The sequence below is a fragment of the Electrophorus electricus genome, chromosome 2 (genome assembly GCF_041902795.1).
Source record: "Electrophorus electricus isolate QZ-2024a chromosome 2, ASM4190279v1, whole genome shotgun sequence".
NCBI classification, from domain to species: domain Eukaryota; kingdom Metazoa; phylum Chordata; class Actinopteri; order Gymnotiformes; family Gymnotidae; genus Electrophorus; species Electrophorus electricus.
In genome coordinates this window covers 33,698,552-33,717,490 of record NC_137498.1, presented here as the reverse complement: position 1 = coordinate 33,717,490, position 18,939 = coordinate 33,698,552, and the positions used below count along the sequence as shown (strand labels likewise).

Sequence of the window (18,939 nt, the reverse complement as noted above, 5' to 3'; positions counted from 1 at the left end):
TATGTGCTTGGTAAGTGGCTGATTTTTGGCTTGAGAGTGATTTAACAAAATGTCCTTATCTCTAGCCATTCAATCCTATTTAGTGTCAATCTGCAGTTGCATGCTCCTCCTTTAATTTGCATGTGGAAGCATCACACTGGACTAGCTGTTAAAAAGAAATATGTCTGAAGATCATACTTAATTTTACTAATGTTGCGGAGCTCTATTAATTTGATTAAAATGTGTAATTAACTCCTGTTTAACTATGGTGGATTAAGCTGTGTACAGTACATGTTGGCTGTGTGGTCTTCTTTGCACTGTAAATTTGCATCAAAATGAAGCTGGATTGCATTTCTCAACAACTGTTGCTTTTCACTAAAAGGGATACATTAAAAAAAGAAAAATAAAAAGACTTATGGTTTGTTTTAACATATGTGAGTAGAGTAAAATAAATTTTGTCCTGCTATTTTGAACGACAAAGACAACATTAACAATAGAATTAAAGTGATGCCAGTAAAATGTAGGTATTTATTTTAAAAAGCCCAAAGTTGAAGTAAGCCACAGCAAGGGATTTCTAATTTTACAGTGCAGTCCTCATGGACCCCTGGACAGTGCATATTTGTATACTGCTCCAGTTTCACATACCTCCGCCACGCTAAATGCAGCTGTGTCAAGCCTATGACGCTAATAAAGTTCCTATTTATTTTTTTATTTATTATTTTATTTTATTTTTTTTAAGCGCATGCAACTTCAGAAATGCTGCAAATCCATTCACAATACAAGGTGTTTCCGGAGGTCACGGAGAGGGAACAGACTCCAGTGACACCAGCGGTACCCAAGCAGCTAGTGAAAAGCCCTCTTCTGTACTATAAACCTATGCTTGAATATACAGCGATATACCATTTTGACAACCCATTGTATTTTGATTAATGTTAAATCGCGGGGTTCACACTAGCTATCTGCTTTTTTTGCCTACCTATATTTTTTTTTTCAATGAAAGCGACCCATTTTGCTCGCCGTACTTGTGCGCTGCGTGTCTCACTTCAGCCTCACTCAGCAGAGCTCTCAGTTGATAGGTTAGCTAGCTGGCTAGCGGTAAGTTATGTGGTTTGTTTACGAGGCTAGCTAGCTGCATTATTAAACACTAGCATCTAATACAATTTGCTATACATAAGCAAAATAATGAAGACGTTATACCGAATGCTGGTAAATATATAAGCAGTTAAAGACAGCAGTATTCAATCTACGACTTTCGAAAAGGGGGAGACATGTCCCCTTTAAAATTACAGTTGTGAAAATGCGCATGTTCCGTTGAACCTTAGAAGTGCCTGAATTTAACAGTGCTCTTAGTTGGCCACATAGTCGAGTGTTATGTTTCTTGGTGAAGATTTGCAGAAGTCTTTAGCCAACATTATTCAGTAATTTTCGAGAAGCATTATAAAGAAGAAAATGTCAGTTTTCTCCGAGTCGGCTTTGGAGAAAAAATTGGCAGAACTTAGCAACTCTCAGCAGAGCGTACAGACCCTGTCACTATGGTTAATCCACCACAGAAAACACTCGAAAACCATCGTCAAAGTTTGGTATAACGAACTGAAAAAAGGTAAGCAGGCGACACCGTTTTCCTAACGCATGACAGTTTTGCATCGTAGCTGCTAATTAAATTCTGCGCAGTTTGGCTTTCAACCATTAGCTAGCTAGCTAACTGTTTAGCAAAGAATCTTAGCCATTCATCTGTTTGATTTGTACCTTATGTTGTTAGCTAGCTAGCTAACCTTAATTCTGTTCATAAACTGAAAGGTTAGTCAGTTACTTGGCTGGCTAGCTATCTAGCTAGCTAACTATTTATCAGAACTGACTATACAGATACTATACTTATCAGCTCTAATCAGTTTCTGTCGTTAATCATCTAGTTATTAGAAGCTCATGTCGCTTAATATATTGCTAGCCACCTGATTTTTAAACACTCATATCTATGTAGTTAACGCTAGTTATTCTACTTGGATAACGTTTTTGATGATAGCTAATTGGGCAGGAAAGCTAACTCGATAGCTAGCTAGCTAACTGGGCCGCTTGCTAAATAGGTAGGTTTACCTGGCATGGGCTAACCAGCCGTTCTTCTTAAGGTTTGCAGGCAGACTAGGTTGGCTGGTAAAATGATCATCTTAGCTAGCGTTAGCTACCTATGTGCTGTTAGCGTAGCAAGTTAGGATCACACCAGTCTGGACGTGTTTTTACAACTGGTTACTTGGCTGGTTGTGTTTATTTACGCAATTCATAGAATAACGTAATTGAATAGGCAATGTCCCCACCACCTAACTCAATTTTAATATCTAACTAGTCAGTAATGACACGGTGTAGCTTTAATCTAGCTACCTGGCCAGGTAACTAATTAGATACTTGTTTTAATTCCTTCATGAATTCAGGAGCCATTTTTACAGTAGGGCATATTTTTACAAATAAATAAATCTACACTATGTCTTTTAAAAAGTAAATGTCACTTCTTGGAGAACTTGCCCAAATTTCACAAATTTGAACAATGGTTCTTTAACTGTCTTTGTTGCAAAAATCTCACCTGCAGACATTATGCCTTTAACCAGAAATGAGTAAACATTTGAGTATATGCATATGAAACAGAAGGTAAAAATGTTTATTTGTATTTTTATTATTATTTTAATTGTTCTTGGTAAATCCATTCAAAGTAAAATGTTATAAAATGTGGGAATAGTTATAGAGAAACCACCAAATTAATGGTGCTTATTCATCATAAGTGAACAGCATTCAGAATTGGATCTTGTAATTGGGTTTAATAATGAAATCAGGAAAAAAGGGTTTTTTAAAAATAAACCCCCTGTGAATACTGTAAGTTGTGTGTTTCAAATAAGGTTATGTGCAAATCTGGGTTTTCGAAGATTTGGTCTAAACCAATAGTATCCATGTCCAGTCCCAGTGATCTGTTGCTCTGCAGAGTTTTTTTCCAATGTAAATCTAGCACATCTGATCCAGTTAGTAAAATCATTCAGTAGCCTTTTAATATCAGAGCCAGATGTGTTTAGATTAGGTTTGGAACTGAACACTGCAGGGCTGTACATGTCTAGGACTGTACTTGGGCATTCCTGGCCTAAAAGATAGCCCAATTGGACAGTGTCCAAGCCCAGTGAGCGTGGATAAACTGCGGATAATACTATGCACAGTTACAAATTATACATACTGGGTTAGAAATGGTAAATATATCCTTTAAAAGACATGTCAGGTGATTTGCTGTTAGCCTAACGTTGAGTTGTGTGTAGGCTACCTAAATTAAGTTCTACAAAGAAAGTAGTAATGTTTCCATGAAATGTAGGCCTGCTGCTATCCTTTGTCTGGTAATGGTGTTTGATTATTTTCCAACATTTGTTTCTCAAATCCAGCACTGTAGTGCTATACAATTCTACACATTTCTTTACAAGGGCCAAATTCAGATCAAGAGCACATTTGTTCTTTTCAGCAAAAATGCTGTATCAGGAGCATTAGAGGAGAGTAAACACTGTAACTGCAATGCAGGTGGCCTCCACATACAAGTAGACCTATGCTAACTGCATTATTTTCAATCAAAGCAAAATAGCAATTTTACATAACTCTGGATACAGCATTAATATTTTCCTTGATAATTTTGAGTAACAAAGTCAAGAGTCAAAATGGTTAAATTTGAAGCTGTAATGTGGGGCTGTCAGAGTTGTGCCCCACCAAGTTCTTACTCGGAGGCATTAATTTCAAAACTGATGGCAAAAAAGGGACAATAGGTTCTACACAAATGATATTTGATTGGGGCAGATTACAGTGCTACAGAAATTTAACAAATGCAAAAAAAATTGATTGTTAAGTAAAAGTTAAGTGTTGCTAGGTTAATAATTAAATGGCAAGTGTGTTTGCATTAAAATAGAAGATTCACCAACATTCTCCCAAAGACAAATTATTTTGCTTGTTTTGTGCACTGAAAAAAGCGCAAGCTGTCTAGGTGGAGATGCTAGCTAACTATTTTTAGTGATAATTGGATGCAACATAAAACCAAGATGGGTGCAAAATATGCAAGTCAGCTGAATGGCTTCTTGCCTTTCCTTAAATCTAGTGTATTTTTTCCCCCACTGTGTTGAGAATACACAGTAATCATCTCTTCTAGGAGTATGTCAATTAATTTTGCTGGGCCTGAGAGCAATGCTGTTTTTGTGTATAGTGCACAATTGTTAAGGTTTTCAAAACAAAGTCCTGCTGTTTTTTTGGAAACTGCAGATTATATCATGTTCTCTGCATTTTGTCAGATAAAATGCAGAGTACATGCCAAGTGCCTGGCTCGCACATTTCATTGTATAAATAATTCTGTTCATACCTAAAGCTCATAGAAACCTCAGTGGAAGCTGATCTCATTTTTGTGTGATTCATTTTCAGAAGGCTTACATTTTGTAAAGTATAGTATTAAATAACAGCCATTCACCCTATTCAGTTTGACATTTTCATTTGCATTTAAAACAATTGGCAGACTCTCTTACCCAGAGCAGCTCATAATATGACTAATATTTCTAGAAAATGGTATTGTCTTCATATTTTGATATTCTTGAGTCTGTATATTTGTGTGTTGATAACATTATCTATATAGACACAATTTTTATATAATATACATAGAAAAATGTAGTTGGTGATAACTCAGACTATACTGAACCACAAAGTGTATTTCAACCAATAACATGCTGAAGAGCTGTGATTTTGAAGTCTTTCAGTTTCTTTTACTGTTTAATACATTTGCTGATTCTGTGAAGCTGGCATTTGCTGATATCTGTGAAGATGCTAAATATTTAAATCATAAAAATTAATTCTATAATGCTTTCATGTAGCTTTTGTAGGACACTGGTAGCTAAGTGGTTAAGATATTCGACTTCTAATTGGATGGTCTCCAGTTCAAGCCCCACCACTGCCAAGTTACCACTGTTGGGTCCATGAGCAAGACCTTTAACCCTCAATTGCTCAAGTTCTATTCAGTCATAATTGTAAGTCGCTTTGGATAAAAGCGTCAGCTAAATGTAAAATGTAGATTTTGCATTTATTCAGGTCTCTGACCCATACCCCTGGTTAGTTTGCATCTTTTTTTTTTTTATTTTATCAGAAGTGCAGCAAAATGTGCAACAACCTTGCAAATTCTTAAAAGTTCTTATTCTGTATTTTTACAGTTTTCAGGCTCATGTTTCTCAATGTGTAAAGTTTATAACAGAGGTAGACATTTTCCTTGTGACATGAGTTAATCATATTGGTTGGTTTATCATAGAGCTTGAGTCATGTTAGATGTTCTTGTGATATAGACATTTGGGTTATACATTTTGCATTTTAGATTAGCCTTAAGTATCAATCAGTTTAATGGGATATTAGGCATAATACTAATCACATATTTAACATGCTGACTAGCCAGCAGTTATGATTCTGACTAAAATGGTTAATCTTACATATTCTAACTAGGTATATTAATAGTCTACTCATATTAATACATGTAACTATACATGTTTTTCATGGTGGCCATGAAAAATACTTATTTGCTGACAGATCTTGTTTTGTTGTCATAACTCCTGTAACATATTCTCTCACCATTTGTATGGTATTATTTTTATATCATATTGTGATAGACTACAAAATTAAGTTAAATGAAACAAGCTTGCTATTTTCATATCATTAATTTATGATTAAGCAGAACAAATAGTAATTTCTTTTATTGTGGTGAGTGTTACAAGTAAGATAATGCCTGCCAAAGCAACTCGATATGAGAAAACACTAAGAGAAAACACTGCTACACTTCATGTTGTGGTGCTTCCTCCACTGAGTCATATTTTCTCATATTGGATCTCTTATTAATTGCCTACTTATTAAGTTTTCTCTGATAATTTCATCACTTTGTACATTGTGCCAAATCTGACCAAAACCTCTCATAGCTAGTAAAGAAAGTCAAACAGTGCCATAGATTGTAGTTTTAGAGATTTACCAGAATGTCACTATTCATTTTATTCTAGAAGTGAGAACCTTCATAATGAAAACCAGATTTGCTGCTCTTATACTTCCTTTCCTACAGTTCCACAGTAAAGTTGTATGATTCCAGTATACCTTTGTAACTCTGGAGACTACATCTATTTAACAGACCATAAAGATTGAATAAAATGTTTCAGTACAAAACCTGTACTGTGTTGTGTATAACAGTCACAGCCAACCTTAGAATCCTTATTTAAAAGTTTATGTATATTTGTCCAAACTGTCCAAAATGTTTTCTTTATTAAATATTTCCATACATGCACACAATTTCAAATTATATATGGAGATATTGTAGCATGGAATGATGTCACTGGGCTAATTGGGCTTTTGCCCCCCACCCCCACCCCAGGGGAACACTGTTGCCATAGTGTGTGTGGTGTTTTTATATTTATTTATTTATTTATTTATTTTACCCTTGATTAACTCTCGAGAGAACATATTAGCAGCGAAGAGGAATTGTCTTGTGCTTTGTTTGAGGCTCCCTCAGAAAGGACATCTAAAGAGCCCTTCATAATCCTTTAATCTATATTAAGTTAATACTTCCACCAGCTGCACAACAAAACATAACTGCTTTTTCTCTCCACCAGGACTTGGGTTAAAGAGCACAATGAGCATGTGATTTAATGTAAACTTATTTAATATAAAGTCTTGTCAAATATTTGATATTTTTTTTATTTTATTTTTTTTTACATTTTATTTATTTATTTATTTTATTTTTCACATTTCTTTTCTTTGAATTGTAAAACTGTAATACTCTCTCCCTCTGTCTGTCTCTCCTCTTGACGAACCCTTCAGCCCAGGTGTCTCGCAAACTGACTTTCCTCTATCTAGCCAATGATGTCATCCAGAACAGCAAGAAGAAAGGCCCAGAGTTCACACAGGACTTTGCCCCACTCATTATTGACGCTTTTAAACATGTCTCCAGGTGAGACAGCCTAGTTTGTGTTCACACTCCTGTCACTTTTGTGGCAGCGTGTGCTTTTTAGACACACCACTGGCACATCATTGTTTGTTTGTGAAATGTCTCCCACTTAGTCATTGTTCCTGGCTTCTACTTTGTGTGCAGTGAAGGAGAGGATGGCTGTAAGAAGCAACTGGATCGGGTTCTGTCCATTTGGCAGGAGAGAGCAGTGTATGAGAATGACTTACTTGATAAACTCTCTGAGGTACTACGTAAGTATACCATTCTGTCATATTATTTAGCTTCTGGGCTGTGTGATTTATCACTGGAATAAAACATGAATAAAAGAAGTGAATTTGTTGAACCACAGCATTCACAAAATCCAACAATTGTACAACTGCTAGTTTTCAGAATGTTATATCAAGGGGTTATAACAGTTTATTTAAATTATATTCCAAAGCATAGCACAACCTCAATATGTAGTAATATGGTGCCATTATAGTATTTGTCTCTGTATTGTGTAGATCTGTATGGTAGGTACTTTTTCCTCTACACTGATATTTTGAGAGTTCAGTAGAGCCCTTCTGGTAGTGGGGTGTTCAGTATAGCTGACATAATGAATGCACTTAATGGCACTTTACTTTCTCTCAGAATTGTTTTAGGATGTAAATGATGTGTAATACATCTTGACATGTTTTGATTTGCATGAGTATAAACTAAACATTTTTATCTTTTGTGCATCAGCTAGTGAAAGGTTTTCATTGAGACTGTTATTGGTTAAAAACGTATATATACCATTTGAATATGCCATTAATCCCACTAATTAAGATAAAATAAACACATGCCCCTTTTTCCTCATTGTGATACCTCTCTCCTAGCTGATGGCTGTTATTACAACTTAAACAGGTTATTTGATTACACCGATTGACCTGCAAGCTCCAACAAACTACATGATATTAATTTGTCACCATCTTTGTGTTTACAAGTAGAGAAGTGTTTAAAACTTTAACTAGATTTGTCAATACATAGGATAATTACTCAGCCATACATATTTGGCAAATCTGTTTTGTTTTGTTGTTTTTTTACTTCTTCTATACAGAGCAGACTTGTGCATTTCAAAAGGCAGAATATTAAATCTCCAGAGAATGTTCTTTAGTTTAATTTTATAATAACACATGCACATTATCTTTAGGGAAGTGTCTGAATGCTGTGATGGTCCAGCCAATGCTGTAACCAGCAATAAGCCTGTAATATTCAACTTCTGACTAAAATGTGCCGGTTCAGCTTTTGTACCCTTTTAGGCAGTCTTGAGGGAAACAGATGCACAGAATAACAGCGAATGGTGATTCTTAATGATGTGAGTAGTAGGTTGTGAATGGTGATGTAAAATGTCTTCTTTTAAATTTCCCTGCCCAAATTTCCCAGATGGAGAAAAGAAGCCTAAGAAGCGTCCCTATGAGGCGATAAAAGTGAACGATGAAGACTTTGCTTCTCAGAGCTCACCTGCAGAGCCCCCTCAGGTACTGGATGATGCGACCCCAGGCTGGCATTGTCTACCATCTGGGCTTTGTCCAGACTCGCTTCAAATGGTAACAGTCCTGTCTGTCTCAGACAGCAGATTTGATTCGAGCACTGCAGGAGCTGGAGAATGCTGCTTCGAGCGATTCTGCCCTGCGTCAGAGGATCTCCGCTCTACCCCCTGAGGTGCAGGACACCTCTCTATTGCACAGAGTTACAGGTGTGTAGATGTGGGTGGATGGGAGTTACCTGAAGAAGCATGTTGCAGCTAATATTTTTATAACACACACATACACTGCTACATACTTATTGTTAGATGCCCCTGTTTCATTGCACATCCTGTTCTATATAGGAAGTGACATTTTGCCTGGTTACACTCAATTTTTTTGTCTGGCTGGGTCTGTATGTTTGTCTCAGATAAGGAGTCAGGAGAGCGCCTGTCCAGGCTGGTTGAGGAGGCCTGCATGCTCCTGGCAGACTACAGCGGACGTCTGGCAGCTGAGATTGATGACCGCAGGCAGCTCACGCGATTGCTTGCTCTCTTTCTGCAGAGTCAGCGGGATGGCTTGGCCCAAAACGAACAGAAGCTAGAAGTGCGTAAACTTGCTATATCTTTCTTTCCTCTTGCATTCCCATGTTCATTACCTCTTCAGACCTTGTGTCCTTGTGTTTCCTTTTCACTATCTTTGGGTGTGCCTTGTCCACTAGAGGGTAGCACAGACTCATGCATGCACACCCAAGTGCAGGAATGCCCAAATGCTAACTTTAAGTCTTTGCTCATTCACCGACACATGCGAAGGTAAGTACTACTGCAGATGAAGGTTTAATGAGGATTATTAATGTTGATTCTTTAGCATTTGTCAGCAGGTCTCAGCAGATCTCATTATGCCATGTTTTCATTTCTACAGATCAAATAAAAATTAAAGTGAAATCACAATTCTTGAGTGTGTTTTTTTTTATTATTGCAGTTGGTTTTACATAATGTTCATAATGTTCATAGTAAAGTATTATGGAGAAATTATAACTGTTTTAAATACAGACTAAGGCATGTTTATCGCTCATCTTTATTGCTCAACTTTTTATTTACATTTTATGACATTTCAGCAGAGAGGGTGATTTTTAAAGGACTAGTTCATTCACTTTTATGGTTCAACCTAAATGCCTAGTTGAGTTTTACTAATTCTAATTTAGATCCTTATCTATTAAGATTTACAGTGCAAAATCTGTTAGGCTGTGTTTGGGTGACTATGGAAAGTGTTGAATCATAGCTCAATAGTTCTGTATTTTTGTACATTTGATAAACCAGGGCACCTTAGGAATGCCTTCGCTAATTTATGGGTAATCACTTCAATTAATCTGACTGTCCTTTTATCGCTGACATTGATAAACCTGCATCATAAACTCACATATTTCAAACAGTATATAAAATGTTTCCCCATTTCCTGGTGTGGAATTGATAAGCAGGCCCATAGGAACAATGTGGCTTTTTAATTTAAATAGTACTTCATTTTGGGTATATAACCTAATACTCTGAGCAAGAATTTTCTGTGTCTTGTGTTTTGTAGCCCAATCCTGTGGCCCTCTTATTTCAGTTCTGCACTCTTCCAGCTCCAAGCACAACTGTAGCAGGTGTTTGCTGTTCTTTATTGCTAGGATCAGGTGTGCTGGTAGCAAGGATGGTACACTGCTTTTGAACTGAGTTTGTGTTGGGAAACAGCTGTGTACTTTTAAAATGTATTGTGAAAGTCACTAAGGATCATTACTAAGGGCAACAAATGTGTTCCAAAGTCCAAATCAAATTAGACACTAATGTGTTTCTAAATGCTGCACATGTCATTAATGGGAAAAAATTGAATAGGCTATTTATCACCTCTCTAAACATTAAAGAAAATGTGGTTAGTAAAATATTACTTAACCAATAATTCATACTTTCACGTTAGCCCGGCTTTTCTGTAAAGACTGAGTGTCCATTTGCCAAAGATAAAATCTGAAAAGAAAAAGAAAACACAACTTGTATGTTTTTGGGCTCATTTAGGGAAATTGAAATATCCTTGTAGAAGTGTGTAGTGCAGTATTTGCAGGGTTGTATTGCATACATCAATATGTTGCAAATCAAAATTATTAGTGCAAGCAATGCAGTCACAAGAACTGTATTAATGTATTCTGTCCATAACATGCTGTATGTATGCAGAAATGATTGTAAACAGTGGGTACATCTGAGGTTTACTGTAATAACCTTACAATCTACCAGTTTCTTGCGGCCCAGTTCGTCTGATTAAAACCTTTTAACATTAGTTGTTTTTGCTTATTTTGCATACATTTTAATCATGTCTATCTTGTAGTTATGATGTTTGAGTTATGCACTTCAGTACAACCCCTAACAACTGTCGTCTTTGTGTGTGTGCATTTTAGGAGTACAAGCGCAAGCTGGCACGGGTTACCCAGGTGAGGAAGGAGCTCCGATCTCGTCTCAGTAGCCTTCCAGACCTGAATCTGCTTCCTAAAGTAACAGGAGGTCACGTCCGTCTGCCTTCCTCTGGTGACCTCTATAGCCCTTCTGACTGATCTGGTTACATAGAATCTCCTATACAGCTGGGGGCACTAGCTTTTGCTCCTGGCTCTTAGCCTTGAGGACTGCACCCCCCAACACTTATGTTTGCTGCCCAAAGCCCATCATACTATCAGTCTGGATGCATTCTGAAGCAGTAATAGGCCAAGCAAGGGTTTTAATGAGCGATTACGTCGGTGTGAAAGATTGGATTGTGGCAATTTTTTCTGGACTCAACCTGAGTTTTGTAAAACAGGAGGTTTCATGAGCCATGTTTCAAAAGTCTACTGGTGGTGTTGCACTGTATTTGTCCATGTTGTACAATTATGCTGTTCTTGATTTGAAATGATAGGAGCAAAGCAAATTGTTTTTCAGAGCAGAGAGAAGTTTAGTCATCATTCAAATTCTTTAAATAGATATGAACAGCCTGTAAAAACAGTGGCACACAAAACAACTCTCCCATTACTGGATGCCAAGAGTCTAGTATCTGTACCAATTAAGGCTTTGGATGGGGTCACTTTTACCAAACATTTTTGACTACTCTGTAAACTCTGTAAAGACTTATGAAAAGAAACACTATATGGTCAGACATTGAATCAGTACTCATTGCTATCCAAAATTAGATTAGCCCTTTTGCAGTCCAAGATTATATTGTTTTGATTTTAAAAGGCATTGTATGAACTGCTTACTTGTAATATAGCCAGTTAGCCAATAGATTGCAATCATGTTGTTTGAATCACCATGTTTTTGCTAGGACTGCTCAATAGACAGGGTTTGCGGTGATATTTTTGTATTTATGTAGTACATTTTTAGTGAATTCACTAGAGCATAGCTGAATAGGTGACTTGTGGATAAAATATTCATTGTAGTCTTATAATCAACTGCAGTATTTTATTACAGAAATTATTTCAGAATATTGCTAGTTTCTGTGTGAAAGTAATATGGAATTCCCAAGTACTGTAGTTGATAGGTTATCCAGAAGTGCTGCAAGCTGTTTGCTTTTTTTAAGTTCAGTGCTCCCAACAATAGCACACCACATTACATGGTTATTGTAACCATTGATTGAAATAATTGTGATAGTTAACTAAACAAGTCATGGAAAATATTTGAAAGCCTACATATGTCAAATGTCTATGAAGGGTGGATAGCTTTCATTCTGTTTACTAGTAGCCTACTCAAATTTTAATTAGTAGCAATATTTTAATTGTTCACCCAAATGAAAATTTTGACGGAAACTTCTGTCATGAGCACCATTAGTTTTCCATTACATATGCATCTCCAAAGATTTCTGACTGAATTAAGATGGTTCTACATCCTTTCTTATTAGTCTCGTCTGTTGAAGCATTCATGTGTGTGTTTACTGTAGAACTGCTCCTTGGTTTGTTGTCTTTCTTTCTGTGTCAAACAGCTGTTACCCATTTTCTCTGTAGGATTTAAAGGATACATTGCCTTTGAAGTCATAACATATAACTTATTTGCAACTGTGTATTTTAACATCAGACCTTTGTAAATTGTTCAGATACCTGAACCAAATAAAGAGAACATTTAGAAACTGTGTTAAATGCTTTTGCAATTAGAAAGTCATCCCTTTAATTTGCATCCGGCCTGTTTGTGTCTAAGAGAAGTACATGATTAAGTTTGTAGGCAACAAGCATCACTGCTCAGGTCCACCTGTCAATTGGTCTTATAGATCCTAACATTATGCATTCTCAAGGACATTCGCTGGGACCACTACTGATTTGAGGGTGGCTTCCAGTTAAGTGCAGATCTTTTGCCATTTTAGCGTTGATTGAGCAGGGAAGTCACAGCAGATGAACTGCGGGGTACACGTTGGATTCTGGCGTATTAGAGTGACAAACACATAGCTGCTAATATAAATAAACAAGCAAGTGAAATTCGCACATATACAAAGGCTCCTGGCTATACGTCAGCGACACTCAGCAAATGAAAACACGTGTTCTTTGCTCTATTGGATCACAGGACAAGTGCTTGCAGTGACAGTACGCCCAAATTTGTTTTAAAAAAACCAAAACGACGTGGTGTATCGCACCAGCTAGTTACACTTAACTTCTTGTCTACATCTAAAGGGTTTCCGACAAAAACCCTTCACTGTTCCTCATGAAACTGCGTTTGGTAGATAAGAGTTTAGTTTGCTAGATCGGAACTGCGTTCTGGTAAATGGAGGGAGAAAGACTCATCACCAAAGATAACTTATTTAAACGTTTTGTGACGTTCTAGATAAAAGCAGACAACTTATCTAAACATTTAAATATTTTGGTGAGTCACGACATTAAAAATAGTGATATCTGTGAGATTGTACTAGAATCTGGGGGGAAGTTATTTCAATGGTTTCCGCGCAACTGTAGAAATCAACTTTTATAAAACTTAAAATCGTTCATTTCATTCTAACCTGGTGTACCAGTCTTCGAGATCTATCGAAATTCTTGGCTTTGTCTGGCTGTTTTCTACCTCGATGAATTCGCTTTTAGTGCTGCGAGCAGCTGTTAAATTTGCACACGGTTCCAAGTCACAAGTCTTCAGACCACATTGATTACTGAGCGTCGTCAACCCGCCGAGGATGCTGCCAGCGAAGAACCGAGTGACAGACTTGGAAATACATTAACATATATTTATATGTATGTAAATTTTCATTTTATGTTAGCGTTTCTAAAGAAACCGAGGAACTGAAACTTGCATTGTCTCACTCACTACATTTGGTAATTAGTTAGCATTATATAGGCTATTTTTAAACAAAAAATATTTTATCTGTTTCAAGTAGCCTATACAACAGATTGGAATTCTAATCATGTTCAAAAACGATCGGGAAAAAACGCATTTACTCAAGGACAACGCTGCCAATATGTACACCATTTCCCTGGGAAGGTAAAGTACTGAAGCCTTAAGAATGTACATTTGTTCTATGTTTACAAGTCACAATCCAACGAGAAATGTGGATACTCTCTTTTTCGTTTCTGTGCCCTGCTGACATGCCTTATGAAATTAGTTTATTATTTTTAGCATTTACATTTTTTTTGTTGATTAAAGTTTACCTAGTTCGAATAAGAGTGTGTTGCTTAAGTCTGTTTTACACACAGTTCTGCTGGAATTGTTAACGGTGCGCAAACTTTGCGCGATACCAGTTCTTTGCACAGCGTCACTGTTAGAAGGGGCGGGGTGAACCAGTAGTCGCTACAAAGATTCCGTCACGAAATGGTGAAGGGTCGTAAATTAATCTTGTTGCGGCTCAAGGCAGATGATGCCAAAAGGCAAACGTGAGAATTAAAATGGCTGGTTTGAGTACTCGAATAAAAACAAGCTCGTACGAATGTCTGTGTTGCAGTGTAACTCTCAAACAGCCGAACGAAAGCAATTTGTAGTTTAATCTCATTAGAAATGCCTCGTTTAAATGTATCCACCTGCACGCCATTCCTAGAGCTCCAATAATATAAACACAGCAGTATAGTTTAAATGTAATACTTAGTGCTGCAAAAACCCGTGACCCTTCCATTTACACATTGTACACGTGTGAGTTAGTCACCTTCCTAGTGTTTCTGTGGTTTCTTCTGTTTCTAGTATGCCCACTGGTGAGACAGGACAGGACAACAAGCACTGTCATGACAGCAACCATGCCCTTGAAAACAGGGAGCGAGAGAAACAATTGGCCAGGAGACGTCTCTATATTGTCTCAGTGGTTTGTCTGGTCTTCATGGTGGGAGAGATCTTAGGTGTGTGGACTGTACTTTTTAGCTCTCCCTAGCAATCACACTGCAGTCGGGATTCATCTTTGTTAAATCATTTACAGCAGATGTAAGAAGACGACTTACAGCAGCTTGACAGTCATTTTGTATGGTTGTGTGAACAGGTGGGTACTTTGCTGGTAGTCTGGCAGTGATGACGGATGCTGCCCACCTGCTTGTGGATGTTACCAGTTTCATCATCAGCCTGTGTTCCCTGTGGTTGTCGTCCAGGCCTGCCACACACACACTCAGCTATGGCTGGCACCGCGCAGGTGAGACATCAACATTATCATCATGGTCACCATCATCATCATCATCATCATCATCACAATTTAAGGAATTTATTATGGAAAATGTTGTGAATTCTCAGAGATCCTTGGTGCCCTCCTGTCTGTCTTCACCATCTGGCTGGTGACTGGTGTGTTGGTGTACCTGGCTGTGGAACGTCTTATTAATGATAATTATGAGATTGAGGGCAGTGTCATGCTCATCACCTCTGGCTGTGCTGTGTTGGCCAACATCATGTGAGTGATGTGAACCAGTGTGGTTCATCTGTTGTAAGTGGCTATACACTATGTGACGGTACACCAAAGACAATGCATTTTGTTGCCTTTATTATGGACAGTTTCGTGAGGAAATTGAGTATTATCTTGGATTTTTTTAAAATCCCAAATATATTTAATAAAAAGTCCCATACTGGACTAACAATTAGCCCTTTGTAATTCCATTAGACCCCTTCACTGAGAACAACATGTCCTTTGTAAAAATCCCTTTGAAACTCAAGTGTTCTCTCAATGCTGTATTGAATGAGCTATAATGCCACTCTCTCTCTTGCTTTGTCTGTCTATCTTTCTGTTTATTTGTCTCTCTTCATGTGCAGAATGGCGCTCACCTTGCACCAGTCAGGGCATGGTCACTCTCATGGTGGTCTTAGTGCCCACAGTCATGGCCACAGCCATGAGAGGAAGAAAGCTCACAGCCACACTAACACTAACCACCATGATCCAGAGGCAAGCAAGAAGCCGCAGGGGAATGCCAGTGTGAGGGCTGCCTTTGTGCATGTGATTGGAGATCTTCTGCAGAGCATCAGCGTGCTTGTTAGCGCACTTATCATCTTCTTCAGGGTAAGAGGTTATGTTGTTGAGGGTTGTTGGACTAACGTTCCTTTTAAACCACCTGTGAATGTTGAAGTATATGCATATCAAAATACTTCAGTCCACTCCAACACAGTGCTGGTAATGTGCTGACCCCTGTCTTTTTTACAGCCTGAGTACAAGATTGCAGATCCTATCTGCACTTTCCTGTTCTCCCTGTTTGTCCTGGGCACCACCTTTACCATCATGAGAGACATTTTGGTGGTCTTAATGGAAGGTATTACTATCATAAATAGAGTTACAATTGGAATGAGAATATGTGCAGAGTTCCTCTTTCTCAAAGAAGTGATGTACAAATCACAAAAGACTATAATCTTCATTGTGTATAATCTTCACAGTGTTGTGAAATACTGTTATAATCAGCAAGATTATAACAACAACATATTTAATCAAAAACATTTTGCAGCAGAAGTGAGATTAGTTATGATGTCCTTTCTCTGTCTCGTTCAGGAACTCCAGCGGGTGTGGCTTATGGAGAGGTGAGAGGACGCCTTCTATCCATCACGGGAGTGAAAGCTGTACACAACCTGCACATATGGGCCCTGACCATGAACCAAGTTGTCCTCTCTGCCCATGTGGCTATAGGTGAGACCGAACTTTCTCTGTAGTTGGATGTACAAAACTGTGCAAGTGAGAGGATTACAGAGGTGTTATACTGTACACAAATGAAAGAAGATTAACATGATTATGAAAAAAGATCTGTAACACTATTATCAGATCCATTACCTCAGGGACAGTGTCAAACTGGTCAATGATTGTTAAACTGGTATAACATTCTGACTGAGACATTCAAACACAAACACTTTTTTGCTTCTGAAGACAAATGAATTGGATGTAAACCTTGTACAGACCTAACTGCAAATGAAATAAATAATTTGCCCCACACCTTTGTCAACCTCCTCAGATGATGGCACAGATCCACAGGCCATGCTCAGTGAGATCACGCAGTTCTGCTTCAGCACCTACAGCTTCCATTCAGTCACCATCCAGCTGGAGAAGCAGGCTGACCAGAAGCCGGAGTGCCATCTTTGTCAGGAACCCAAACACTAATGCCTCCTCCCCCCAAAGCCCTGAAGTGCAAGAGGCCAGTGCAGTGAAGGGCTTACTGTCATGTTTACCAGTCAAACTGATCACTCACTTCTCTACTAAGTACGGACCTTGCACCTCTCTGTTTCTTGTGTTTAATGATGGTGCTTTTGTTTAAGTGGGGCTTGTGTTTATCAGTGGTGTAGGGGTTTATACCTACTAAACAACACATAAATACTATGTCTTATAATTATTAATCACTCATTGATTACTCAGTGTTTATCAGTAATTTATTCTCAATGTAATCAAACCAGAATCATCACAAGATGAGAAGAAAAAGGATTTGATCTCTGAAGAATTTAATTAACCATGATCTCTTTGAAAACACTGGTGACAACCAATCTGAATAACATCAATACAGAGACCCTGGTGGGAATAAGTTATACACTTATTAAACACAACTACTCTAAAACACAACAGCAGAATGAATAATCAGTATATTTACAGTGAATAAGCCAAATGGCTATTGAGGGAGTGGGGTGAGTGTGTAGGTTTTCCTCATGTGAGGAGCAGGCAGGATTTGCCATCCTGGCTCACCTATGACAATAAAATGGCGCCGAGTTTGAACAGTGGAGCAAAGCGGCGTTTAATAAGCTCAGCTGGCTTGTTCAACCGTGATCGCAGAACACAGGTCAATGGGGCTGGTTTTAACAACTACCAACAAAGTCGGCCCGATGAATGCGAAGTGATAACGAGATATCCTATATTGTCAGTAAATAGAAAAAGAGCTCGAGATCGCATGCAATGCTGAAAAATAACTTCCAGTGTGCACAAATCTTAATTATGTTCCTTAAATAAATTGTGCTAACTATGCCCGGATGCACTTATTCGAAATTTGTTTTAAATGCAAATGTCACGTGATCATAGATAAACGAGGCTCGACAACGCGTTAATGTGTTACTGAAACCTGCTTCAACATAGGTGATTGACATAGGTAGACCAAGTCAGTCGCCTGATCCCAGAATAACCAGAATAACCCACCTTCAAATTTTCTGAAAGTTTAAAAATATTCCAAACGCAGTCCAGTTCGAGGGTGGTTTTTTTTTAATAATAATAATAATAATTATTATTATTTTTTTAAAGAAAGCCAAGATGGCAGCAAATAACTTTAAAAATACGATGCAATATCTATTAACAAAAGATCTTATAAACTGAAATATTTAACTGTTCCAAATAGCCTACAGATTGGAATTCTAGCCATATTAAAAATGATCCGGACAAAAACTCTTGTTTAAGGGCAAAGCTGTACATTGGCATGCTGGGAAGGTAGCTTAACATACTGAAGTCTTAAGAATGTAAATTTGTAAAAATGTTTACACACGTTACAAGCCATTCATAAACCAAGCATGTTTCAGAAGTGTATTGGTGGTATTACATCGTATTTAGCCATGTTATGAAATTATGCTCTTATAGATTTGAGATGATGGGAGTAAAGCAAACTGAGGTTTTTGAGAGGACAGTGTTTAGTCATCATTCAAGTTCTTTAAGTACATATCAACAGCCTGGGAAAAAAAAACAGTGGATCTGCACAAAACCTCTCTCCTCTTCATTTACTGGATGTCCTCAGTCCACAGAAATAAATTCAGAATATTGCTAGTTCCTGTGTTAAAGTAATATGGAATTCCCAAGTACTGTACTTAATAAGTTATCTCCAAGTGCTGCAAGGAGACACTTGCTTTTTTAAGTTCAGTGCGCCAAACAATAGGACACCACATTACATGGTCATTGTAACCATTGATTGAAATAAGTGTGATGGTTAACTGAGCAGGTCATGGAAAATATTTGAAAGCTTACATATTTTATGTCTTCAAATGGTAGATCGCTTCCATTCTGTTTATATTATGTTTACTAGTACTCAATATAGGAGCAATATTTAAATTGTTCATACAAAAAAAGGTTTTGAAGGTTTTGATGGAAACCTCTGTGCCATCAGTCCCATTAGTTTTCTGTTCAGGTGCATCTCCTAAAATTTCT

General features: G+C 37.6%; 1 protein-coding gene across 5 annotated transcripts; it reads left to right on the top strand.

The window, feature by feature from the left end:
- Nucleotides 1–142: 142 nt before the first annotated feature.
- On the top strand, nt 143–17,778 carry slc30a8 (solute carrier family 30 member 8). Of its 5 annotated transcripts, XM_035529344.2 has the most exons (14): nt 143–1,579; nt 6,817–6,946; nt 7,088–7,194; nt 8,348–8,442; nt 8,534–8,660; nt 8,858–9,033; nt 10,853–11,003; nt 14,561–14,713; nt 14,851–14,997; nt 15,096–15,249; nt 15,606–15,849; nt 15,991–16,096; nt 16,330–16,464; nt 16,784–17,778. In XM_035529344.2, exons 1-14 carry the CDS (start codon nt 1,429–1,431, stop codon nt 16,927–16,929), a joined length of 2,022 nt encoding a protein of 673 aa, XP_035385237.2. In that variant the 5' UTR covers nt 143–1,428; the 3' UTR covers nt 16,930–17,778. The 5 variants fall into 5 exon arrangements, with proteins under 5 accessions (XP_035385237.2, XP_081556177.1, XP_035385238.2 ...); XM_081700063.1 differs by lacking the exons at nt 10,853–11,003; nt 14,561–14,713; nt 14,851–14,997; ... (3 more) ...; nt 16,330–16,464; nt 16,784–17,778 and adding exons at nt 9,149–9,239; nt 9,349–9,437 and having other exon boundaries at nt 1,008–1,579; XM_035529346.2 differs by lacking the exons at nt 14,561–14,713; nt 14,851–14,997; nt 15,096–15,249; ... (2 more) ...; nt 16,330–16,464; nt 16,784–17,778 and adding an exon at nt 9,149–9,239 and having other exon boundaries at nt 1,011–1,579; nt 10,853–12,550.
- The last annotated feature ends 1,161 nt before the right edge of the window (nt 17,779–18,939 follow it).